We start from the raw sequence: 27656 nt of genomic DNA, 5'->3' as shown, positions 1-27656 counted from the left end.
CCCCCTGATGTGGACAGTGTTTCTTCTAGACCTGTTTTCCAGGTCTTGGCGTGGGCCTGTAAATCGATTTGTTGGTCTTGGAGGCAGATGATTTCTTGCTGAAGGGCTTCTATGTTTGCTTCTCTGGCCACTGTCCCTTCCTCATGGGCCACCACTCTTTCCCCCACTTCCTCAGTGTTCTGGTGCGCCTCCCTGAGTTCAAACGACGGGTCCTTTTTTACAGTCTGCAGGTCATCGCAAAGCATGGCGAACAGAGACTCTAAAAACTCACGGGTCACTGAGCTGTTCGCTCCCTCACCCAGGGGTGCTTCAGTTTTCCTGCCGCCATCTTCTCTTGCTGGGCCTCCCCTGCTCCTTTAAACAGCATTTCGCGGACTGAGCGGTCCTGTTTTGCTTTTGATGTGACCATCACTCCCCGTGAGTCGCCCCAAGGGACCAAGGGGCGAGAGAGATGGGGCAACACTGTGGGGGTCAGCAGGGCAAGTGAGCCCTAGAGCAAGGTAGGACCCGGCCTGACCTTCTGCAGAGAAATCTAAACAGTGTATCAGCCCCTTTTCGTTGAGACAGGGATCTTGGCTAAGAGTCATTTGATACTGTGTGATCCAGCGTTAGAAATAGTCATGTCTTGCCTGGAGTTGGTGATGAGCAGCCGGCCGCCAGGGAACTGAAGCTTCGCTGGGTGTGACAATATGCTTCTAGGCCCAGCAAACAAGCAACATACATAGGCCTTCAATCAAGGGGCTGCTCAGCACACGCGCCTCAGCTGCCCAAGCAGGATGATGGAAGCCCTGGCTCGCAGTCTTTCTTGCAGCCCTTGCACAGGCGGGCGAACTGTAGACAAGAAGGTCAGCCCAGGGGAGCCTCCCGCAGATGAGGCATCCCAGTATTTGTGGATTGCGGGGCGTCCAGTAGCTGCTCCGAACTTGTACCAGGAAGCAGGTGGAAGCTTATTTGAGCTGTCCTAGTTGCAGCAAGGCCAGAATCACTGCGGAATACAGGGACCTCTAGTTGCCCCGGTCTGGGTGGTGCCCACTGTAGCCTCAGGCCCCTGTCTGTGTACCACTGGGGGAGGTAATCCTACGCCAGTGCGGCTGACGGCTGAGTCCACCCTCCGGCCGCTTCGTGGGACGTCCGCCTCCCCCTTTGCTGCCGAGATGCAAAAGTAATAAGCATTTGCAATGCAGTAGGTCTCGCATTTACGCGAGTTCAAGCTATTGGCATTGTAAATGGCAATGCCTTTAATTAATTTTTTTTAAACCAAAACATAAAAAAAGCCATTGTTATTTACAATGCCAATAGCTCAAACTTGTGTAAATGCGGCTGCTTTACTAGTGGGCTTTTTTTAATAGCTAGACTTTCGGTTGTACGGTACATTGTATAATTATTTGAGAAGGAGACGAGAATAAATCTACACCAAACCCTCCAATCACAAGTGCTCTAATCACAAGGACCTCTGATGTGTCACTCATGTGCCTTATTACAGCCTGCCAAGCAAAAATGAATGTGCACTTCTGTAACTTAACTAGTGCTCATATAAAGCGCTCTGATACCTTTGGGTCGAGTTCTCACTATAAAACTGCAAATGTAGCGCCAAGAAGCAGAGGCAGAGAGCGCTTGTCCTGCCAGCATCATACAACGTGCGTTCTTTGCAGTGTGAAGGAGAGAGGTGGGTGCACACACAGCTCATGTGCCCCAACAGCTCTCACTCAGCTGTGCGCCCTTAAAATCACATAAACGTTTCAAGCATTGACAAACCCATTAGGCGGGGCTTTCGTTTCGTCTCTTTTTTTAATGCAAGCACATGGCACAAAATAAAATGAAATCAAATGCAGGTGTCTAAACTTGGCTGCTATAAGCTCACTATAAAAATCTTTACATTATAAAAAATTCAATGAGGAGGCTGCTTTACTATTGGCCAAGGCGAGACCTAAAAACAGCAAGACAAATAGGGAAAACAGTAACGCAGTTGACGTGCATGTAAAATGGGTTAGAAAGTGAAATGAAATATAGGGAGACAGTAGAATGAAAGAAGAGAAGATACACTATGCAGAAGGTGCAAACTATAATTAACAGGGAAGAAAAAATGTTGCCGGAGAAGGGAAGGCAAAGATTAAAACAAAGAGGGTAGACACTGGAATGAAACCACTAGGCGAGAAAAGGATAAGAGATTGGATTGGATTGGAAAACAGAAGTCCCCAATAAAGTGATAAGACGGTGAGATCGTAAAGACACTAAAAAAGCTAGTGCAGACATAGACAGTATGGAAGGAGAGAGAGACACAGTCATAGAAGGGAGACAGAGAACAGGCATATCCCCCTAGTAATCCAATTACAGCATGTAACAGCCTAGATTCTGCCAATCTCACCAGCGCGTCAGCAGCACCATGGTTATCTTTCTGTTGTAATTCACAAAACATATTTTGACTTTGAGGGGTATATGGAAGGGCAGCATGCCAGGCTGAAGCTGCACATTTAACTAGGACTTGGTGGAAGGTGTAGATAGATATAAGAAGTAAGAGGGGGCGCTAGAGGGTGCCAAGCAAGATGGCCGCACTTGCGTGAGGCTCTTGCTGTTCGGGTACCATCCAGACTAGATCCTCATCATCTTGGAAAACCAGTGCTTCAAAAACATAAAATCAGCCGTCGGAACGGTGCAGCAGCACCCTGCAGACAAAGCCGATGAAAATCCGCCATGGGGAAGCCTCTAATCTGCCTCCTGACTGCCGCGGCCGCGCCTCATGAAATGGCGGCTGCGAGGGCCGAGCGGGCCTAGAAGAATAGGCTGAACCTGACCGCCTACAGCTGCACCGCTGCGGGGACCGCCTATGTGGGGTGACCTGCCGGGCGTCGCGTGAGGGGCGGCCGGAGTTGCTCCCCTCCCTGCTCCCCTCCCTGCTCCAGCGCCGTGCTGCCGATCTAGAGGGCGGACCGCTGTGAGGGCCCCCGCAGCAGAGGACGACTGTCTGCTGTGACGGATCCGCTGGGGGCCTGGCGGCGTGGAGGCGGCGGTGGAGAGGTGAGTGCTCGGTGGGCCCTGGGGCTGTCTACCTCCCTGGGCATCGGTTGCTGCGGCGCGCGCCCGGCACCTCCGGGCTGACTGACCTGAAAGACCATGGCCGGCCCAGCGACTCCCACTCTGCCACTCCGCTGACCCGGCTCCTTCTCTCCCCGCCCCCTATTGCACGCTAACACACTGGTGCGGAGGCACAGATCACCGTGCGGACCCGCCCGGGCCATGCCGCTTGCCCTCTCCTAACGCCGGCTGGCCGGTACTCCCGCTGAGGACTACGTATATGCTGAGGCCTGCACTTTGAGATCCAACCACGCGGCCCCAACACGAGCCGCATTCCCCGAGGGTCCTGGGCCCCCCTGCAGTGACTTTGTGAGACCCATTCGCCTCCCTGCTGAGCTCATCCCCCCTGATTAAAATGGCTCCTGGGCCTGCTGAACGCCGGAGTGGGCGGGTTACAGAGGCCCCAGACTCCTACCTGTATGAGTGACGTGCCCCGGGGGAGTGGACACGCGCCTTGCCCTCTCTGCACTGTGGTGGTACAGGTGCCCCACCATCGCCACTAACACCTGAAGAGCTGATTCCTGACGCCGCGGACCGGCATAGTAGGGGAGCGCCGGCCCCGCTGGTGTGATCTTCCCCCTGGGATGGGCCTGGTGAAGCTTCGCGGGGTCGACCGCTGCCCGGCGACGTGGGACCGGCCCCTCTGTGACGGCGCCTCTCGTGGACACGGAGCTGTGCCTGCCGCCTGCCCCGACCTGAACTTCATCGCCCGACCAGAGCTGTCCAGGTGTCCCCTGGCCCTTCTCCAGACACCGCACCTCGCCTCCTGATGCCATGGGGAAGCCGGACGGACGCCAACCAAAGCTCACATTTGATGCGAGGAAGACCACCCGCTTTCAGGCGGAGCATGAGGAAGAGCAGTCGGAAACCCCTACCCCCTCTACTGCTGACCCCAAAGAGCTTTTATTGATCATGCAGTCCAGCCTGACCTCCATCGAATTGAAGATGGACTCCATGAATGCTAGGCTCGATGGTGTCACACACAGGGTGGACAAACACGATGACCGCCTGGTGGAGGCGGAGCGCCGCATTTCAGATCTCGAGGACGCCGCCACCACCTCAACTACGTCCCGCACGCTGGAAATGAAACGGGTCCTCAAGGTCATAGCAGCTAAGAATGAGGACTTAGAATCCCGCTCCAGGCGAAACAACCTCCGCATCCTAGGGGTATCGGAATCGACTACCACGAGCAGGATGGAAGACTACGTGGAGCATCTCCTCATCACGCTGTTCAGCAGAGAGGCCTTCTCACCGGTCCTGGTGGTGGAGCGGGCTTACCGGTCGCTGGCGGCCCGCCCGGTTCCCGGCGCTACACCCCGCCCGATCATAGCCAGGATGCTGAATTACCAGGACCGGGACACGGCCCTTCACCTCTCCAGAGAACAGGGTCAGCTCCGCTTTGAGGGGATGGACGTCTCCATATACCCTGACTTTACCATGACTGTTCAGGAACCGAGAAGGAAATTCCCCCCGGTCAAGAAGAGACTGCAGCAACTCAATCTGCCCTATGCCATGCTCGTCCCTGCACGTCTCCGGGTCACGCACCTGGGAAAACACCACTTCTTTACCACCATGCAGCATGCTCAAGACTTCCTCAAGACCCTGCCGAAACAACCTGCAGGACGCTCCTCTCCACCCCACTGTCCAGACGGTGGCGGAGACACCTCTGACATTGAATGATATCACTCCATCCAGCCTTTCTCATGACCAACGCTCCATGGCAGTGACACTGGTGTGAGGCGCAGGGAAGACTCTTAGACTTTGAGACGCTATGTGTGGCCGCAGCGAAGCAAACTACTCTGCCCTGCTGTGGGGCGCTGCCATTGGGCCCCTGGAACCTCGCATCCCCTCGACCCCGCTCCTCATGGATTGGAGTCCCCTGCGCCTGCCCCTTGTGTCCCATGACTATGGCCTACACACTGGTAATTACAGCATCTCGTTTCCGCCAACGAGTCGACTGCGACGCTATCCACGCCACACAACGGAAATAGTAACAGCACCGAGATGACTCACCATGAGAATGCCCGAACGCCCTCGCTAACGCGGGGAGACTCTGATCGCCCTCTGAACTCCACCCATCAGGTGAACCCTTGCTATTGTTGTCATGTTCTGTCTTTTGGGAATTAGGTTGTCAGCTAGGTTGTTTTACCCAGTTGGGAACCTGGCACTACGGAGGGACTGAGAGGGGGGGTGGGATGTGGGCCACGGCAGGATTGGGCTGCTGATGTGGGAGGGGGTTCATGCACAATCGCTTTAGAGGACTACGACCTCATGTTACTGCTCTGTCGCACATCCAAGAATCTACACATCTACGACACCACAGACCACGTCCACGCTCACATGTATACACCCTAAGCCGCTGCTATGACTGACTGCTCTAGACCCCCTGCATATCACTTCCTCACCTGGAACATACGAGGTCTAAGAGAGCCCCGCAAGCGCCGCCACATTCTATCTTACTTAGACCGTCACAATGTCCACTGCGTGATGCTGCAAGAAACACACTTTAGTCCCTCCGCCCCCACCACCTTTGCAAGTTGGGCAAGTTATACCTGCTTTTCCTCGTACTCCTCTTATGCGCAGGGCACGTGTATCCTCGTTAAGAAAACTCTCCCCTACACCCCCATTGGCACCCTCACAGACAAACCGGGCCGCTACACTATTCTCTGGGGCAGATTGGCAACCCAATCATTCACGTTTGTTTCTTGCTATGGTCCCAACACTGACGACCCGGAATTCTTCCGGGTGCTATGGGGCAAGATCATGGACATTGGATCTACTCATTTGATCTGGGGCGGGGACTTCAATGTTACAGTGAACCCCGCACTAGACCGCTCACACCCACAACCGCATCATTACGGCTGGCTTGTCACCAAAGGCCTCGCTCCCTGGCTAACACATGCTTCCCATCTCCCTCACACTTATTCCGATCACTACCCAGTGTTAGTCACTTTTACCCCCCCCCCCCCCCACATGAAGATTCGCGCTTCCTAGCCTGGCGCCTCAACCCGCTATCCCTGACCGACCCAGTGTTCAAAGAGGAACTAGAACAGGAGATCAGACTTCTTCCCTCGGAATGAGAAGTCCGTGGAACAATACCCCACTATATGGGAAGCGTTTAAAGTTACCATACGGGGCCTGTGCATAGCGAAGAGTGGGGGAATCTTACGAGATATCCGTGCCACGCTGCGTAGGTTGGAGACAGAACTCAAAGCTACGGAAGCCGAGATACAAAATGCCCCCACCCCTGAAATTCAATCCCGTCTGCGCGGTTTACTTCCTGAGTATCAGGAGACGGCAGAGAGTGAATGCCGATTTTAGAGGGAAATATCAGAAGGCGCGACAGTATGGGGAGGGAGACAGACCGATGAAGGTGCTGGCATCCCTGATTCGCCACCTAAAATTCTCCAATGTAGTCCTCGAGATTGAGGATGACAATGGCCAAACACACAGAAACACGTCCGATATAGTAGAGACCTTCCGCAGGTTCTACAAGCTCCTATACAAGACTCGTAGAACTCAACCGACAGACTTTACACCCTTCTTCGAGGACAGTGCGATTGCTTGACTGGGAAATGGGCAACGTGAGTTTCTCCTCGAACACCATGAGGATGAAGAGATTATATTGGCCATTAAGCAATTACAATCTGGAAAAGCGCCGGGACCGGGTGGCCTCCCCGCCGAATTCTATAAAACATTTAGTCACTTACTTATCCCGGTACTGAGGCACGTCTATGAGGAGGCCCTTGAAACGGGCATACTCCCCCCCAACCGTGCGGGAGGCGCGTATCATTTCCCTGCCCAAGCCTGGTAAGTCGCCCACACACTGTGATTCCTACAGGCCCCTCTCACTAATTAATGTTGATGCCAACATATTGGCCAAGTTAATCGCCAACTGCATCAGCCCTCTTATGACTGCCCTAGTCCTCCCCGACCAATCAGGTTTTGTTCCTACCAGAGGAACGTCTCACAACCTACGCACTTTATTCCACGACATCGACCCGGACATGAACGCAGTGGCCATTTTCCTTGACGCCACCAAGGCGTTCGACTCCCTGGAATGGGACTACCTCGCCTTCATTCTACAACGCATGGGGTTCCCCTCCCCCTTCCTGGCCTGGATCAGCTTATTGTACACTGGGTTACAAGCTAGAGTCATGATTAACGGTGTTCAATCGTCTCCCTTTACGATAGCTCGGGGCACCCGACAGGGGTGCCCCCTCTCGCCTCTCCTTTTTGCTATAGCAGTCGAACCCCTTGCGGCCAAAGTCAGGCAACACTTTCGGAACTATGCACTGATCTACCCGGAGAGACAGATACTCATCTCCCTGTATGCAGATGACCTACCGTTGTACCTACGGGATCCCGCCGTCCGCCTCAATCCCATTCTCCGTCTCCTCATCCTCTTCGGTCACCTCTCAGGAGTTACCATAAACTAGGGGAAATCGCAGGTCTATCCTCTGACAGATTCCACTACACGATTCAACACTGACTACCCATTGACGTGGAGTGCAGACACAATCACATACCTTGGCATTGTCCTTTCTCGCAACTGAGATGAAGTGATGCATTCCAACTATGGCCGGGCACTGGATCTCCTCACTGATAAGATCTCCAAATGGATTGTGATGCCCCTCTCCATGGCTGCCAGGGTATCCCTGATCAAGATGGTCGTGTTACCCAAACTGCTTTATCTTTTTACCAACATCCCTCAAGCCACCAGCCGCCATTTTTTAAAAAAGTGTTAGAACCCTGCTAGTCCGTCTGGTATGGGGCGGAAAACAACCCAGACTAACCTGGGATGTCCTCACAAGACCCTTCGCCGCCAGAGGATTTGAAGTCCCTGACCTGGAGCTATACTTCGCATGCGCCCAGGCGCATTTTGCAGCTTATTTGATGCCCCCCCCCTTATATGCCTCACTTGGCTATAGAACATGGATACATTACACCCACGCCCTATGCGGCATACCTTAGCACCCCAGCAGTCCCTAGACACCTAGCTTCTTCCACAGTACAATGTACTGTCAACGCCTGGCGAGAAGTGGCACGCAGAATCCAATGCCCCTTGCTCTACTCACCTCTGGCATCTCATGGGGCCGGCTGTATGCACACGGGAAGTTTCTCACAAGCGAGGAATTTTTCGGCAACACCTCCCCCACTCCCTTAGAGAGATTTTATTATGTACGGCTCAGGCAAGATATGCGGTCTCTTACCCCGAACATCCCACTTGAACCCCCCCACCATGCCTCCCGCACATGTGGTGTCCATGCTCTATCGCACCACCCAGAGAGAACGGGAGAGCGTCCCCACCCCAACCAAGGCCAGATGGGAGGAGGAACTGGGACACCCTCTCACTGACGAACAATGGTCCTTTTGATGCCGCCAGATGGGCGACTACGCCTTATACATTACAAATATATTCACCGCTTATACTATACTCCGGCTTGCCTAAATCGGCTGCACCTGTGCGACAACGACAGATGCGATAGGTGCGGTGTAGTGTGCGCAGACTTCGGCCATTTGGCTTGGAGCTTTCCCCCTAACCAGTCTTATTGGAGAGAGGTCATCCACGCTCTGGAGAAAATGACAGGTTCACGCGTGCCCACTGACCCCCTCACCGCACTTTTGGGATTCACTGAGCCCCTCCCAGCTAAGATGTGGAGATACACCTCCCTGGCCCTCCTCCTAGCAAAGAGACAAATCGCCTGCAGGTGGGGGCAGAGGTTGTGCCCCCAAGTTTAAGGACTGGCTAAATGATCTCCTTTTATTGTCAGGAGCAGCTGCGCATTTACGCTGAGCTTTTACCACCCTCCTCCTGTCCGCGGGACATTTGGGCCCCTCTCCAGACATGCCTCTTGGAACATACATCCACCACTGACAGTCACTCTGATTCCCGCCAAGATGGGGAAGCCGCACGGGATGGGGCTGGGGTCTGACTGATGGGGACCCTCTAACAGACCTGGGAGCAATGCCTAGAATTCCTTCATGGGGTTTAGATTGTACTTATTTTGCGGATGGATTTAAATTGTGAAACGTTTACACTGTGGACTCAAAGACACTTGGATGTAGCAGACATACGGCGAAGATGTCATTGTGCTAGATTGAGTTAATTGTTGGATTGTAAATGTTCAAGACCTGTATTTGATTCCAACCTTATCATCCGCTCATCTGATGCGGCCGGCCCAATGCGGTTGTAGGCGGCTAGCTGTGTTCTTTCCCCCACCTGTAGTAATATGTGCCATATCGCGGTGCCGGCCCACTGGGTTGTAGGCACGACGCTGTGTCTGAACTGAGTGGTGTCAATAAAGGTCTTTAAAAAAAATATATATATATAAGAAGTAAGAGGGCGTCTCCTCCGGGGGGAGGAGGGGAGGTGGGGGAGCCGGATGACCTGATTTAATTGAAAGGATTCAGATCTGTTGTCTTCTCCGTTGGTGATTTACTGTGAAACTTAATGATAAAAGAAATGGGGATGTATTCAAAACTTTCCACATTTTAGTTCAATAATGGCATTTTGCAGTGCGCACGGGTTAGCCGAATGCAAACATTAGACCCCTTGAGTGCTCATTAGCGCAGCACTATATTTTGCTCATGGCCAAAGCTCTGATCACTGCTGCAGGGCCTGACTGACAGCAGCTGTAGGTGCACTTCTGCCTGGAAAGCTGTGTCCACGCTGCGCGACTCTGTTTGATGCTTGCAGAACTGCAGACGTACGTAAAGTCCTGGAGAAGTACTGGGGCCCAGACAGAAGGGTCACGTCACCGAGGCTTGCGTGCGTGTCCCTTGTTAACAGTAGGAAAGGCTGGGATGTTACCGGTAGAACTGACTTACAAATTAGACAGGGTTTTAAAGAGCAGCGATCAGAACTGCCGAGATGCCTTCCTCAGTGAACCCTACAGCATGACGTAATTTGTGGAGTGGCTTACATGCTTCCTGAAAGTGTCTTGCTGCCTGACCTTGTCTGAGCGACTGTCAAGAGAGCCACTAATTGCAGTATATTAAGGAAGTAAACAAAATATGCGTATTGATGAAAATATATACTTTGTTCTTTGAAGACTGAAACTTTGTGAACGCCGAGGCTTGGTGCCCTAATGAATAAGGCCTCCCAGCATCAAGGGCAGACAGAATAGTTTTAAACACACAGAGCATGTAATACAGACATGCGCTGGTCACACTCCGCTCCCGGCACCCCGGGTGCGGCGAACGCGCTAATTAACAATCGCGCGCAGGAGACCTAACAAGCCCGGGTGTGGTGCGTGCGTGCGCAGTCTGCTCTTTTTGTAAGCACATACTCGTGCTTGTAGCACGCTCCTATGCACTCCCGCATGGTGGATGCCACCACAAGCACGAGTATGTGCTTCGAAAAAGAGCAAGCGACAGCTAAAGGTCCTCCTATGCAGCGCATGCGCGCTGCGTAGGCGAGACCTAAAAGGGATGAGGGGCCGCAGCTGGTGACCTGAGGGAATCTCTCCAGGCAGGTGCCCTGCAGGCACCCTGTTGTCCCGCATTCAGGGGGAAGCGGGCAGGCCCCGAGTGCACCGGACTTCCGCGTGCAGCACTTACTTTTGGTCGCAGCTCCGACTCCTCTCTGCCAGCTTCCAGCCCGTGGCACCCACGTGGTTCGAGTGCAGGCCACAGATCTCGGGAGAGGTGGATGCCCCCTGTGTGTCTCACCAAAAGCCCAAGCCAGCACAAGTGGTGGCCTTGGTGTCTTCCATGCCGTGGGCCACCGCGTCCACCGTTGATGCCATCCAAGCACTCGCCTCCTGCTCTGTCTCCCGAACCGGGGAAACTGCGCAGCCCGATCGGGAATAGGCCTTCTCAGGGTGCCAGGATGGCCGCTGCCGATTACGATGGCGAGCGATTGTTTTTATTTATTTTTTATTTCCCCCCCCCCCCCCTTCCCCCCCCCCCCCCCCGGCTTTTCCTGGAGCGCTAGCGAAGTACGTCTGCTCCCTCCGCCCTCTTGGCCACTCCCCCAGTTTCGCAAATTTTTTGATCCATTCACCTCATATTTGGGCAGCCTGTGCCTGCTGGAGCGCCTTTGGGGCCCGTGGGCTTAGGAGAGGCCCCTACTGGTCTTCTACTGGTGGGTTCGCCCCCAGCACCAGTCTGGCCTGTGGATCCATTGACGGATCCGGAGCAGCGCCAGTCAAGCCACGTCTACCTTCCCCAGTAGCGGATGCGCTGGTGTTGGCTCCACCCCGTTTCTCCACAGCCACACCATCCCCATCGTCATCCCTGACTTTGTACCCCGTTGGTGCCGAAGCCGGCGTTGAATGACGCCCATCCAGCTCTGTCAGACTCTTCATGACATAGCCAGTGCCTTATTCATATGACAGGCCTGGATTGGGAGACGAATGGGAGGAGTTCACAGACCCTTAAAGATACCAGTTAGAAGATCCCAAGGACAACTGGTATGATGATCTAGTGGATGCCAGTGGACTTGTCACCTTCCAATACTCGCTTGGTCCCTCCCCCTACCGTGACTACAGAGGAGTTTGCCTCATTCGTGATGGTGACGCGGAGCGCGCCTGAGGTCCTGTACCTTACGATACCATCAGTGGCAGTCAAGACAAATGTTTTGACTGAGGTGTTTCAGCCAGAAGTGGCCCCCACAAAACTGTTACTCCCATTCAATGAAGCTCATACTGAAGTCCTACTTGGGGACTGGTCCAAGCCCTGCAAAGAACAAAGGCTCAAGTGCATAGAACAATTGCCCACTGCTTACACCCCACCCAGGGGACCCCAGTTTCTTCACCCATTACTCCACCTCGGAGAGATTGGTGGTCCAGGCCTCCACCTCCAAAGTTAATCCCGTCGCAATCCCTTCCACTCCACTGGACAGGGAATCCAAAAGTCTGGAAACCTTTGGGAAGACGATGTTGTCTTCCTCCAGCCTGTCACTGCGGTCAGTGAACACCGCGTGTCTCTAGGGTCGATTCTCCCATACCATTTGGGACTTGGTTGCGCAAGTGCTACCCATAGTCTCTGAGGAGGTCTGAGCCATACTCTCTCAAGCAATTGCTAATGGGAGGGACGCAGCCAAGTTGGATAAGATCAACTCGCTGGGCAGAGCGATTTCACCACCAGTGGCCCTTAGGCGCCACGTCTGGCTGAGAACCACTGGCTTTTTGGGGCATGTCCAGACCTCACTCATGGACATGGCCTTTGATTGCTCTCGATTGTTTGGAGAAAAGGTGTACTCAGTGCTCAAGTGCTTCAAAGACAGCAGAACTAATGACTAGGTCCTTGGGCCTTTCCATGGCCCCTCACCAACCCCAGTCTGCCCTCCGCCACTTTCATGGCCACCACTCATTCTTTCCATGGCTGGAGATGCGGTTGTCACAGACCATGTGGCATAGGCAGCCAGAGGTTGAGCCAGTCCACCACCACACTGGCAGCTGCATCGTCCAAACCCCTTTAATATGCCCTCCAACCACCATTGGCATCTTGTGGGGCGCAGGATACGCCTAGCCCTCTGGAAGTCAATTGCATCCGACTGCAGGGTTTTGCAGCTGGTCCAAAGGGACTACTTTCTCGCCTTTGTAACTGCCCCACCATCCCATTCCACACACTTATAAATGGCTGACAGAGGACCACTTCTCCTTGGTCCAACAGGAAGGGTTGGCTCTCTTGGTCAAGGGAGCCTACGAGAGGGTGCTGGCATCAGAAGTTGGTTGCGATTGCTATTCCAGCTACATTCTGGTGCCAAAAAAAGGCTGAGTCCTTTGTCCTATTTAGACCTGTGCCTTTTCAACCTCTTCCTGAAAAAGGAGAAATTCAAAATGCACTGTCTGCCTTGCACCCAGGAGACGGGATGGTATCGCCAGACGTACAGGACACTTATTTCCACATCACTGTCCTGCCTGCCCACATGCGTTACTTGCGGTTCACGGTCAGCCAAGAACATTTTCAGTTTGCCGTGCTCCCCTTCAGCCTACCAACGCCCCTTGGGTGTTCACGAAAGTGATGGCGGTGGCTACAGCTCATCTGCGGAGGTCGGCTATTCCAGTCTCTCCCTGATCCTACGATTGGCCGTTGAAGACTGGCTCGCCCCAGGCAGTCGTCCTCACCTTCAGACTATGGCGAACCTTCTGCACTTGCTGGAGTCCCCTATCAACGTGCCGAAGTTACACCAGTCTCCTCTTAGACAAGCCATTTCATCTGAGCTGTTCTGGACACAGTGCAGTTTTGAGCCTATCCTTCGTAGCGGCAAGTCCAAGATATTTGGACTGATACCAATGTTTCGACCTATATCCTGGATTTTGATGAGTTTGACTGAGGCTATTGGGCTCATGGTCTGCTGCATCCCTCTTGTGACAAATGTCATTTGGCATATGAGGGCTCTGCAGTGGGACCTGAAGTTCCAGTGGGCTCAGTCTCAGGGGAATCTCTCCGATATGGTCCAGATCTCAGAGGAAACTACAAAAGAACTGCAGTTGTGGCTATTAAACTGAAATTGGGCCCTCTCCCTTCCCCAACCAGAGCTGACTGTAGTGACAGATGCGTCACTTCTGGGCTGTGGTGGCCATCTGGGAGAGGTGAAGATTAGAGGACTCTGATCTCCGGTGGAATTCGGACTCCACATCAACTTGTTGCAGCACCGAGCAATCCAGCTGACTTTGAAGGCCTTTCTTCCTTCAATTAGGGGATGACTTGTACCGGTGTTCACAGACAACACCACAGCCATGTGGTAATGCAACAAAACAGGGTGGGGTGGGGTCGTGGACCCTTTGTCAAGAGGCTCTGCGTCTCTGGACATGGCTGAAATGTCAGGACATTTCTCTGGTGGTTCAACACCTGTCGAACTATTTGGACATCAGAACAGACAAACTCAGCCATTGATGCCGAAGTGGTCACAAATGGTGTCTCCATCCAGCGGTGACGCAAGGTCTAATCCAAGAATGCGAAGACCCTTGGTTGTATCTGTATGCCTCCACCTAGAATGCGCAATGTCAGCAGTTTTGCGCTCGAGTTTCCAAGGTAGCTCTCTCTCGGACACGCTTTTCTTTTCAAGTGGAGCTCAAGCCTCCTGTACGCCTTTCCGCCAATGCCACTCCTGCCCAGAGTTCTCCAGAAGATCAGGTACGACCTGGCCCAAATCATTCTTGTGTCTCCAGAGTCTGGTATCTTGAGCTGTTGAGCATGGGTCCTCTGATCAAGGTGCCTCTTCAGGAGGATCTTCTGTCACAGAAAGAGAGCAGGGTTTGCACCCAAACCTGAAAACATTTCGCCTTCATACGTGGAGATGGAATTGTGAGATTTGACTACTCTCAACCTTACGCCCGACGTCTGTAATGTTATCTTGGCAGCCAGGTGTCCCCCCCCCCCCCCCATCATGATGGTATATGCCTGCTGTTGCAGCAAGTTAGTGACATGGTGTACAGATAAACAAATTTACTCTCTATCGGCACTCCTTTCCCAGGTTCTTTAGTTTATTCTTTCCCTAACCCAGCATGGCTCTGCGTTGGGCATATTGAAAGGTTATTTTTCTGCAGTATCAGCATTTCTGCGGTTGACAGATCAGCCACCCCAATTCAAATCCCTTATTTTAAATGGGTTTCTAAAAGGGCATCAGCATGTTTCCACTAGCTCCTTTTCATTCATCATATTGGGACCTCAATGTGTGCTCCCTTAGAGCCATTACACAACTGCCCTATCTGGATTCTTACCATAAAAACTGCCTTCCTAGTGTCAATAACATCTACTCGGAGGGTCAGTGAAGTACCGGCTCTGGTATTTTGGCCTCTGTACCTTACCATCTACCCAGACAAACTGGTCCTTCCGACTAGAGCATCCTTCCTACTAAAGGTGGTAACTCCCTTTCATGTAGGCCAGTCCATTACCCTGCTACCTTTTACGCTCCGCCTCAGCCCTCTAAAAAAGAGGCGAGACTCCTTCGGCTGGACCCAAATTGTGAGTTGTCTTTCTAACTTGCCTGCACAAGAGAGTTCTGTGTGGATGATCAACTCTTTGTGTGGTATATTGGAGCTAAAAAGGGAAGGGCACTGCAGAAACGCACCATCTCATGATTGATAGTGCTGTGCATCAAAATCGGTTTCGCACTGGCCAAAAAGCAACCTCCTGAAGGTTTGCGAGCCCATTCCACTGTGTTAGTTCGCAGAGTACCTTGTCCTAGAGATTTATCAGGGAGCTGTGGGTTTCCCTACACATGTTTACAAAGCACTTCTGCCTGGACATGCAGGTCCGACGAGACAGGAATTTTGCCTGGTCAGTCCTACAGGCTTCTATGGTCTAATCCGTGTCGCAGCCGTTATCAAAGTTTTCAATATCCCCCATCATGATATGAATTTAGGGAACCAAGAAGATAATTGGTCTTTGATTCTGTCTAAAAATAATTGTTCATTAATGGCTCTACTAAGTCCCTTGAGAACCAGAAGCCAAGATACTTTTATCATTTTAGGCTGCCAATGAATACCTGACTGACCAATACAACAAGAGTGACAATGAACATTTAAGGCATATCCTCTGTCTTGTCTCTATTTTGGGATTGTAGCATCTGGATTATCAGAGAAAATAAATAGATTGTCTGCATAGGTGGCTGTTTTAAATGTATTTGAGCCAAAGGTAACCCCGCCGATATCCGGAGATTCATTTATCAACAGCAACAAAGGGTCTGTTGCCAGGAGTAATAAAAGAGGGATAGAGGACAACCCTGGCAAGTGCCTAGGTGCAGAATTCTGCCGACTTTGGAATCTTTATTACATCATTTTGTGGCTTCCGGGGCTGTTTCGGGAACATCAGCGGATGCCTGGGGATTATTCTAGGGTAAGGAATCTGTGGCTCGATAGAATCTCTGCCAGATAAGCAGTTACAGAAGATAAGTAACTTGTTCATCAAGATTTAATACGGATTTATTTGGTAATTATAGGGGTAATCTGCTTCAGTGCATTGTACATTTGGATTTTGTTCTACTTCAAATGTTACTTCTATAAAGGACCGGACTCTTTTAGGGTTGAGGCAGATACTTATTTTGGCTTTGTGGTTACTTGATAAAATGGCAGAAGGGCTCTATATAAAATAAATGTAGTGCTCTCTATCACCACAGTATCGATATTTTAACAGTAAACGCGTTTAAACCGTACATATGTAGATTGTTTTTGTTCTTTAAGTGGTGATTTTACTTATTACTTCTAACAATATTTCACCGTCAATTCTAGTGCTTTGTTGAGGAAGCTTGGTTATGGTTTTTACCACACCCCAAAAAAAAACTACGATTTATAAATACTCTCAGATACTTTGCCCCCAGTCGTTTCATGGTGCCACTGTGGGTTGCCTTGTGTTTTGCTGGCTAACGCCCTGTTCTCTAGTGCCAAGGGGCCTAGACCCTTACCACACAGATCTCTATTGTTTCTGCTCCCCCCCCCCCTTCCCCTCCTCAAGCGTTCACACGAATGACTCTTCTAAATTGAAAGTGTCTGTGTTTGTGGTTTTGTGCTGTCGCTTGCTGTTTGTGTTTCGTGGAAGATTACTGCAGAGGACCTTGGCTTGACACGGCTGTTTTTTTAATAAAAAATAAATATTGGTGCCACAGTGTTCTAGAATGTTTACTTTGTGTGCAACGAATACACGCTGTGCACGTAGCCTGAATAATGAGCAGCCTCGCAGGGTTTTTCGGTTACCGTCGAAAGAAAGCCTGTGGTGCGATTGTATTTTCCATTCTCTCATTGAGTTCTAATTTTGGTGTAGGGCCTTGGAGTTATTAACTGGACCCATAATGAATCTGGTTGTGTTGTTTTTAACGCATTTTGACAGCACTGGGTCCTGACCCGTCCTGCAGGCCTGCTTGTTGAGAGGTGGCTAGCCCTGTCACTATTCGCTGATGACTATGGTTTGTGGCAAGGCTTTCCCGGATATACATATGTGTTGCCTACAATTCAGGCCTAATATTATGCCAACATGCGAGCACCAACTCTTTAGTGTCTGTGCGTCAGGCTTAGGGCCTAGGAAACTAACATTTTGAATGGTAATGTTAACTGTGAGCGAGATGTATTTTCAGATTTGTAAGTTACAACAATTGTGCTAACAAAATATAGAAAAACATTTTTCTTTTTTCTGAATAGCTGTCAGATTGCGTTCAATGATTAAAGTGGCAAGGGCATCCGGCCTCACAGAAATCAAGCTTGGACGGAAATAAATAAAATGGCGCCTTTTGCCTGCCTTATGTGTGCTTTTGTTGCTAGTGTTCCGAAGTGATGACACGAGAAGGCGTGCAGGAGCTTCCCATTTCCCTCTCCTCAGTCATTGGAGGAGAAGGTATAAAGAGTAACGTGGATTTGGGTAGGGCAGATACGGTGATTGATTGTTAGAGGGACATGCCGAAGTACAGCTCTCTGACTGCAGTGCAGACCTGATGGCCTTCTGAGGTATGCAGGGATGCTTGCATGGCTTGGCATTGAAACAGCTCGTGAATTTTAGTAACCTTTCAGCCAGTGCGGGAATCATGAGGCTGGTAATAAATGTGTAGCTATCTAGTAGGGACTAGACAAATCTAGTGGAGAGAGTAGGGATTTGTGATGTAAAATGTTTGAGGTATTTCTGATAGTCACCTGTTTTTATGTAATGACTGCAGATATTACCAAGATAAGTATCACCATTCTGACACAGGATTTATTGATGAATAGTGCATAATAAATTACCTTTTCCTGCATTACACCAATAATTGTTTTTATCTACCGTTTTTTGGGGTTCAGACTAGGGATCTGTACTTATATATAATACCCCCGACAGATGAGTTATTCTGGTAGGGTTGTCTGACTCCAAACACTCCTTATCCATATATGAGCATAACTCGTTGTGGGAAGAGTTGGAGACACCTGCCCATTTTGTTTTTCTCAGAAAAGGGTTCACTATGTATTCCGTTTGGCGTTTAGGAGATTTACTTAGATAATCCTCCTCCACCCCCAACTCCTCCCCACACAGCCCGCAAGAAGCTGGATTGACAATACGGCAGATTCCAGGGTATGATACAGCTTCAGTACGTTAGGACTGTAGAATTGTGTCACGAGCTGTTGGGTGTATTTCTTGTTCCCGAGAGAGTAGATGTGGCACAACCAGATAGACGGTAATTCACAAAATACCAGTTTGTGCATAATGGCCCAAGAAGCTCGGCCTGCACTGTTCTATTGGCAGAAGGCAAAAGGTTGTTGCAACCAACCAGGATTTGTTTCACTGCTCGGGTGAGCGAATTAAGGTATCCTCCCCTTACCACTTTTAGCGGTTTCTCTCTCGGGGCTTCTGACTATCCTAATTCAATTTTAAGCACTCATCTTAAGTCATACATTTCTTTTCCACTCTCCTATAGATGGGAGCCAGTTCCATAGGCCTTGCTTTTATAAGAAGAAAAGGTCAACTTTTCAATTTATCACAACTGAATTTAGGAATTGTTACTATGTTTGTTGAACCGTAAAAGAAAGCAATATTGCTGTGCGTTATATGTGGACATTTACTCAGAAATCAATAGTATTGGTTTGGAACTGACAAGCTACTTCTGTTTCTTTCAGTGAGCAGTCGTACATGGAAAGTGTTGTTACATTCCTTCAAGATGTTGTGCCACAAGTAAGTGATTCTATCTTCTTGATAAGTATATGTGCAGAGTAATCAAAGAGTGAGTTTCGTGTTAAAAAAAAGAGCCCCGTTTACAGTGTGTTTATTTGAGGCAATGCCGCAGTAAACGTGTGTGTTTAAATAGATATGTCAAGCTGAGGACCTTCTGTTGATAATTCAGGGTTGACTGGCTTCTTCCCTGCAGGTTAGGAGGATATCCTCTTGTACGCAGAACATGCACACTCATGCAGGCCACTCTACTGACTATGACATTGCCTTGCATTTCAGAATGTCAGTCCTCTACAGCTGGGCCATTCCTTTGCTTGTCAAGTGCTGATCAAGTAAATTTAGTATTGCCAACTCGGGCATTGCCCACAGGTGGATGTACAAAACAAGAGTAAGAAGTTTTGTAAAGTACTGCATGTTACCTTGTGGTTACTTCTGAGTGCTAGGTTGGAGAAGTAAAAAAGTACAGCTCCAGTAGTGGAAAGTTGGATTTCAATCACAGAAAGGGAGGCTCCAGTCTGATATTCGTTAGTGCTACCCCAATGAAAATCAGTTATAGGTGAGCCAAAAAAAGTTCATTTTTCACATTCAGGAAGAAGCACATGTACTTTGGTTCCAACCTCGGGCTTGGACTCTAGACATTGCCACCCTTGGCCCCTAGTATCCATGGGATTACCTGAAGTTTCAGCTGGTCACTCAAGCAGACCACTGTAATACATGGGGGGTGGGGGGTTGATGGGGTGTTATTCCTTGTATATTTGTACTAGTTATTATTACATGTGCCAGAACCAAAGCATGCCGGTAGTTCCTTGCCCCTCAGAAATATGCATGCATACCAATACCTTATTCCTGCAAGACCACCATCTCCTGCATGCAAGGAGGATGGCCTGTCCCATGCCTGTTTCTCTCTGACAGGAAGCGGACTCCCTGATGAAGCCTTCTAGAATTTGCCAGAACCTTGGGCTCTCCCCAGTCAGTTATAGTTTGCCTGAGGACAGTTGGGTCGTTCACCATCCCAGAGTCATGGTTGTGCAAAGTCCAAGGGAAAAAAATGAAATTTGTCAGAAAGGAGTAGGGCTGAGAGTCCACAACTGGTGCCTGCATTATCTTCTGCGGAGTCAGTGTGTTTATCCCTTTAAACACAGTGAACCAAAATTATGACCTTGCACTGTTAACATGAGTAAAGGACTTGCCACTGGTCCTAGAATCCTTAACACTCAGAAATAATTTGAGCACGTACTCGAAGACCTTGAGTACCGCAGAAATTGCCTTGTGTTTTTCTTACCTTTTCCTGAGCTATGAGGTGTGTGGCCCAGTACAGTTCTAGGCTCGATCAGTATGGTGTCCCAGCTGGCTGCTCTCATTGTGAATTGCAATCTCTGCCTCCCTGTTAAATCTCATGAAAGACTGGGTTCAAACTGGAGCTTGTGTATCTGTAGCCCGTGTTGCTGTAAAGGCGCCCATGGCACAGGTTGTTCCTCGTTTGGCCTCTAACATGTCCTTCAGCTGTTTTGGACATGTGCACATTACTGGTAATTTTTTAATTAAGAAACTAAGACTGCATTAAGAAACCATTTTTCCTTGTAATTAAAACTGCAGTGGGCCCAGTACACACTTCATACTTGGACCACTGGTTTTAAACAAAGCCAAGAGCAAGTTGCAGACTCTTTGTTTCCCTAATTATTTCTGTTCCTTGTGTAGGCTTACAGCGGAGCACAGCCAACTGAAGAGAAGGAAAAAATTGTCTGGGTCAGATTTGAAAGCGCCGATATTAACGGTATGGTTAATTTTCTTTATCCAGATTTATGAGTGCCTAACATTGGTTAGAAGGGTCGTTGGTTTTCAGGTTGATTATTAACAATTACCAGCCTGTGATTAATGGACTTGGACCGCGCTAATAAAGGCTGACTCTGCTAGGTTAACATTTTCTCTGAAATAAAAGCTGGTGCAATGTCAAAGGGAGCGAGGGGGCAGCAACTCAATGGCAAACGATTCTCTCCCAGTGTAAGATAATTAACTTGTTCTTTCACTAATCGGTGTGTGATTGGTAGGTCATGTAATATTGTCCTTTTTCGATGTTCACGCCCTTTGCCAAAGCGAAATTAAAATGTAGGTGCTCAAAAGTAATGGATTGAAATGTGTTTGTTTTAACATAGGTTATCATCCTAGAACTACATAATCATTTTACATCAGTATCATTGCGCCAAAGTGAAAAGTGCCTTTTTAGAATATCCGCAATAGACTACAATATAACACAGCTGTTTAACAATCCATTTCCTTGTAAGCTTGACCAAACGGGGCCTCTATGACCATTTTGACTGCAGCCAATTCCCAACAACAAGATGAATGAGCTCCGAAGTGCAGACCTATACCAGCAAACACTTTTTATCAAAAAGTTCAAGTCAAACCTATTGTGTATAGGTTGGGAGTGAAGTATCGTACTTTGTTCATTTTAGCTGTGATCTAAAAGCTGCAACACTTTGACAACCATTCAGCCAGTGGTATAAGGAAATACAACATAAAAAAAATTGACAATAAGGAAGCCTTAATCGACTTAGGTCTGCAGGTTTAATATTGGAGTGGGAGGGTAGAAGGAAGGAGAGGATCCGTAGAGAGCTACCACAATCAGATTTTGACTGACCTTTTTTCGACCTTTTTCGACAATACTTTTGAGATTATTCTATTGTTGTGCTAGGGATGTTCCCTAAAAAGCCTACAGATTTAAAGCCATGTGGTGCCTGTCACAGGTAGATGACAGTGACAGACCCACCTTTGGTTAACTTGTGGTGCTTGAGCGCGACCATGACACCAAGGCATTGTGCGCACTGCTGCACATGAATTTGAAGGCGTTGCTGGAAAGTTTCCTGAAGCTTCTCGCTGCTCGTCATCAGATTACCTCGTAACGCTCAAGATCATGGTTATGTGAAAGGTCCCAATACTGCTCGCGGAGCTGATCCGGATGATCGTCGCCCCTGTCCAAATCTTCAGGTAAGTCCGATAAGCGAAAGAAGTCAAAGGAGTTGAAGCATTCTTTGACTTCGCCTCGCCATTTTAAGTCATTGGACAAGGTGCTGGAACAACGAGTGCGCATGAGATTCTCTAAGCAAACCCCGCCCAATTAAAGGAGTACTATGAGGATGTGACCTCATATTTGGGTGGTCTGGCCTCTCTGAAGCATTTTTGGGCCCCATTGATTTCCTACTGGAATCCCACTGGCAGGTCCGCCCTCAGTTCCAGTCTGGCCCCTTGTTTCCGGGCTTGAATCCAGAGCAGCTCCGCCCGCAAAGCCACAACCTTCCTCTGAGCCCACTCAAGTTGTGGTGTTCTCAACGCTATGGAAGCCCCACGGTGGAGCAGGCCCCATCGTCATGCCAGTCTCCGATACGGAGCCGGATGGATGTTTTAACTTAACCAGTTCCATGCCCTTCAAGACCGAGCCAGTACCTTTTTCCTTTTACTGGCCTGGAGATGGCGACAGTTTGAGGACCCTTATGGCTTCCATCACCCCCGTGAAGAACCAGGGGAGAACAGATATGAGGATCTGGTAGATGCCAGTAGTTTGGAAACCTCACCAGACACTGACTTTGTCTCTCCTCCCACTGTTACTACAGAACCTCTATTGCTAGTACCACCGATGTGCAGGGTCATCACAATAGAATAGAAAGTGTGATATTCCTACTAAGAGGACTCCCGTTACCACACAGGATAGCTGTTATAGCCCTGAAGAAATCTGCTGTTATGCCTACAGTGTAAAGATGAAACTCGTGTTGGCAAGTGGAGAATCTGAAAATAAGGGCGAAATTGTATGTTGGAATAAAAAACTGTTTATCACGACCTTGACCTGAAAACTTTTTGTGTGCTCGGAGAACATTTTAATTCCGTTTGGATTTCCTCTATTTGAGGAAGATCAGGTGGCTCCTCCTCCTCCAGAGCACCAAAGGTTATATGGACAAGTAGTGTACAGGATAGATGTGCATTTACATTCATATGGAACAAGTTGAGTGCGCCCACATTCCCAGCCACCATTGTAGCTTTGTTAATATGTGCCACAACTAAAGGAGTGAGAAGTCTTTCTGGTAGGTATACCCTCATCTTCCCAATTCCTATGCTTCAACAAACTAAGAGAGGAGATACCATGAGTTTTTTAAAGTGCATGTGTGTTGTGTATCTGAAACTGGTAAGTAACGGACCCAGGTAAATCGGTGTTCACCTTACATTTATCTAAGATCTATTTATGAAACCTATTTGTTTTTGGATATAGAAAGGAGTTTTTATGAATACATATACAAATATATATATATCTTATTAGGGTCCTCACCCACAGGTACCACCCATGGCATACTTTATCATTGGACCCTCGCTCACACATATGAAATGTGTGAGTGGACTCGACGCGTTTGTAAGTGGAGTACTATGGTGACTATGAGTGAAGGCAGGGAGTGTGGATATGTTAAAATAACCTCCCAAACATGAAATAATTTTTAATGGTATAGGTTTAGGGGCTAGATTAAAAATAAAAATGGCGACACTCGTAGGTTTGAATGGTTCTAGGTGTTTATTTGATCGACCTGTTTCAGCCAATTAAACTGCCTCTAAAGGTCATTTGGCTTTCGTCAGGACCTTGGTTTACCCTGCTAATTATAGTGAGCAGCCTATCAGCTTTGTGCAATTTATATTGTATTCAAAAGGCATGCACATTCTTGTACAGACCATACTTGAAGGACCTTTTCCTCGTAAGGTCAAAGCTGAAACAAGAGAATTTCATAATTAAATATCTGGGTACCCATATCTTAATGTGCACCCGTTCTTATGTGCGTAATGTTGCAAACTCATTTTCGTGTTTTATCTTGTGACAAATCATAGTGTCAGTTACACACGACAAGCAAACATTGGACAGACAAAGGTGTAATACACCTGTCAACAACAACAAGTGGCTAATAAAGGTTACCTACATCATAGGGAGTTTCAGGAATGGACCGTCCTTGTAGTCACACACTAGAAAAAATGGGCACATCAACATTTAGAAACTTTACTCCCGATTTGGTGCTTCCGTTCGATTTAGAAATTAGGTAAGTACACGATTATCTTACTTCGCCATGGGTACGGGTCCGCTCATCACTCAAGCAGTGTCCCTGTCTCTCTAGATGTTAGAATGGAGTATTTACTTCCTGGTTTTTCAACTGTCTGTGATTGGCGCTAAAGATTACATGGTGCCGATTCACGTGACCCAATTGTAACCGAGGTATGTACCTTAGTGGGCATGCACGTCACCTGAAAAGTGGTTGGAGCATGTTGGATTACCTACCCCTCGAGAAAAAGAAAACACACAAATTGCAATACCAAGCATGTTATCTATCTGATATGTCCATGCAACCTCAAATATATAGGTATTACGATTAGATAAGTAGGCACACGAATTGTTGAGTACAGAAGCACTATAAGATGCAAACGCTGAAATATTTCGACCGAATAGACACCTAGTTTCATTAAAACCTAAGAGTGTCGCCATTTTTTTTTTAGATTATTATTTTTATATACTGTATACAATCACAAATTCTGTTGCACGGTTAGCCACAGCTGACATAGAACGTTAGTACATTGTTGTATACGCGGTTACCCTGTTGCTGGTTAGATTTTGATAGAGAAGGAGATGTAAGGAGGAAAGGACAGAAAAGTTAGAAATGGAAGAGAGGAAGGGGATAGGACAGGCAAGTTGAAAGGTATACATTCTTGGCTTAACATTAGGGTCTGATATATCGACTGTATTTCGTTTATATCATCTCGAGGTTATTGAGTTCGTTTTCGAGTCATCCCGGGTTCATACTTGTCCTGTGGCTTGTGCCTTTGGTCGGTACATTCGAAGTTAGGGTACGTTGGCTATGGAGGCTCGTATGGGTCTAGGTACCTGTCCAGAGTTTCCCACAGCCCCCTTGACGCTTTCCAGGGCGAGTGTTGCAGTGCCATGCGGTCTGCTACTCTGAGGTGGGTGACCCAGTTGATCCATCCTTTGTAGCTAGTTTTGCTTGGGTCTTTCCAGTTGGTTAGCACCAGTTTAACCGCCGCTGTCAGTAGTAGGTCCATTAGTTCCTTCTCTCTCTCTCAGAGAAGAGATCAGTTCGCATAAACGCAGTGGTGAGGGAGGCGAATTCCCTCGATAGTTTGCATTTAAACACATTGTCTATGAAATCAAATACCCTTCCCCAGAATACCTTGAGTGTTGGGGCAGTGGAAGATAAGGTGCGCTAGGTCCCCCTTCTCTATGTTGCAGTTCCAGCAGAGGGGGTCCTTCCTGAGACCTAGTGTGTCTAGGCATTCTGGGGTCCAGAAGGTTTTGTGGAGTAGCCAGAATTTTGCTTGTGCTAAGACTGGGGTGATCTTATTTCACGTGGCTGAGGCCCACAGAGTTTTCCACTCATGGTCATTTAGCAGGGGGTGGATCTGTTTGTCCCAGTATTCAGTTGTTGTGGCATTAAGTTTGGTGGTTTTCAGGCGTAGTAGCTTGTATATTAGCGAGACTTGATGTCCTAGTTTTTTGATGTTTGCTACATAACTGAAGATCGAGGGTTGGGTGCTAGCTAGGTTTGTCGGCTCACTCTCGGACCCCTTCAAATTGCAGCAAGGAACCAGACAAGGATGCCCACTCTCACCGCCACTCTTCCTTCTGGCCCTCGAACCCCTCATCCAGGACATAAAATTAAATGCTAGCATAAAAGGGGTTGATATCAAGGGCCTACGCGGATGATATTCTGATAATAACAGAGCAACCAAAGCCCTTGATAAAGGCTCTGATGACCACAATAGCAGAATACTCCAAACTATCAGGGTATAAACTAAATAATGAAAAATCCGGATGTAAACCATTAAACATATACTGCACGAGAGACACCCTAGGGGACTCGGGACTGACTTGGCAGACGGGATACATCAAATACTTAGGAATACATTTGGGTACCGACCTGATCAATACCCTACGTCACAATGAAAAACTCCTATTAGAAAAAGTTAAGAACCTTTTAGAGGCCTGGTCCCTGAAATTCATAACCTGGTGGGGACGAATGGAAACGATAAAAATGATGATCATGCCGCTGATCAACTACCTGATAAGCATGCTCCCGCTCTTTCTCACGGACGATTTCCACCGGAAAACAGATAATATGCTCCCCAAATTCCTCTGGCGCGGTAAGAAGGCCAGAATTAGTATTAAGAAACTGAGACTAACGAAACCCCAGGGTGGGGTGAACCTAGCAGATTTCAAGGTTTTCCAACAAGCCTTCCTAGCAAAACAGGGAACGCATTGGGTGGCCCCGGCGCCCGACTACACACCGGTATGGTTACAGGTCGAGAAGGCCATTCTGAACAACCTGAGCCCAATAGCCCTACTAACGGCAAACACATACTCACACACATCTAAACCGATCTTTAAAAACACAAAAATAGCACTCCAAAAAGTTGACAAGAAAATGGAGGTTAACATCAAAGGGTCCAAGTCAGAATCATTGTGGGCAAATAGCAGGATCAAATATAAGGGGAAAAGTCTTACCTACGAGACATGGATAGAAAACGGTATATACTACCCACACCATCTCGAGAAGGGTGTATTCCCCCCCATCACATTCTCCGACCTAAAAGCAATCCACCAACTGAAAGACATAGGCCATTTATATTTTTTTAATCAAAATTCATTTTATTAAGCATAGAAAAATAAAAACATCAGTGACCTCATGAGTACAGTAAGGGGGCGCAGGCCCCGGGGTTGCAAAACAGTCAGCTATGTGGGTCTCAGTTTCATACAACCCTAGGATCATATCAATCCCCCTAGTCAAAGTATAAGATGCTAGATTTGAAATATCAAACCCCTGAGGAAGGTCTTCAGGCAAGATCCTAACCTCAACTCCACTCTCACCCCCTACCCCCCAAAAGAAAAAAAGAACCCCCCCCCCTCCCGGTGGTGATGTTGGTGCACAGTGAAGTAATTTTAGCCATTTTTATTTTTAAACCAGCCTCTAAATCTATATCATTAAAAATCATTTTAGGTTTGAGAGGTTATTTTAACATACCCACACTCCCTGCCTTCACTCATAGTTACCATAGTACTCTGATTAAAAACTGATTAAAAACGTGTCGAGTCCACTCACACATGTGTGAGTGAGGGAAGGAAGATGAAGCAAGCATGCATTTTGGGTATCGATGTGAGCTATACAAGGAATTTAAGACTAATTATGTAAAGGATGTTTGTATATTTTATAATTTTAGAAAATTCTCCTGCACAATTTCAGGGATGACATAAGGGAAAAGGGAGCAATGGAGTAAATGCAACTTGTACCAGTAGATGGCATCAGATATTTGAGTTTCTCACAGGTGTATGTGAAAACCTGGCAACATGCACTTTAAGTGAATTGGGATGTGTTAGTGATCACGTAACGACTCATAGAATTGGAAATGGTGCAGTGAAAACCTGAATACTTAATATAGTGTATTGGATTTTTTGCACATGCACCCACACGCTCTAGAACAGTATTTGGGAAGGAGACAATTATCCCTGGTTTTTATCCTCGTGGCTCATAGTTATAGTTGAAAAAGAAAAAAATTAAAGCACTAGCACTTTATAAAGATCATTTTTCTCGAGCCATTAGGCTTTAGCAACTCTGCTTATGTTTTATTCTGCATGGTTCATAGTTATGGGTGAAAAAGAAAGAAATGAGAGCACTAGCACTTTACAAAGGTTATTTTCCTTGAGTCATTAGGTTTTAGCAACTTTGCTTATGGAGGCTAATAACCGGTTAACTAGGTGTTGCACTTAGACTGCAGGGCAGTCGAGAGAGATGACGACCCGTAGTTTAGGATTGTTATAGCACATGCACTTTATAAAGGTTGGTTAGTGAATTTTTGGACATCATCAAAAGTGACACACTCTACTACTTGAGTTGGTCCACAACCGAATAACTATCACCTTTGCACTTTGCACTTTATTGAGCCAGCAATGCGGGATCACCGAGCCAAAGTCCTAA

The 27656-nt window shown here is 48.3% G+C and overlaps 1 protein-coding gene across 4 annotated transcripts in view; it reads left to right on the top strand.

Annotated features, from left to right (window-relative positions):
- BCAS3 (BCAS3 microtubule associated cell migration factor) overlaps positions 1-27656 on the top strand; it is a 3636180-nt gene that overhangs the window by 101688 nt on the left and 3506836 nt on the right. For all 4 annotated transcript variants that reach the window (XM_085649432.1, XM_085649434.1, XM_085649433.1 and 1 more), the window contains exons 3-4: positions 18600-18654; positions 20350-20425. In XM_085649432.1, coding sequence (XP_085505558.1) covers positions 18600-18654; positions 20350-20425 — 131 coding nt within the window. The remainder of the gene's footprint in view (positions 1-18599; positions 18655-20349; positions 20426-27656) is intronic.

This window comes from Triturus cristatus, chromosome 3_2 (genome assembly GCF_964204655.1).
Source record: "Triturus cristatus chromosome 3_2, aTriCri1.1, whole genome shotgun sequence".
Lineage (NCBI taxonomy): Eukaryota > Metazoa > Chordata > Amphibia > Caudata > Salamandridae > Triturus > Triturus cristatus.
This window is presented reverse-complemented; position numbering and strand designations above follow the sequence as displayed.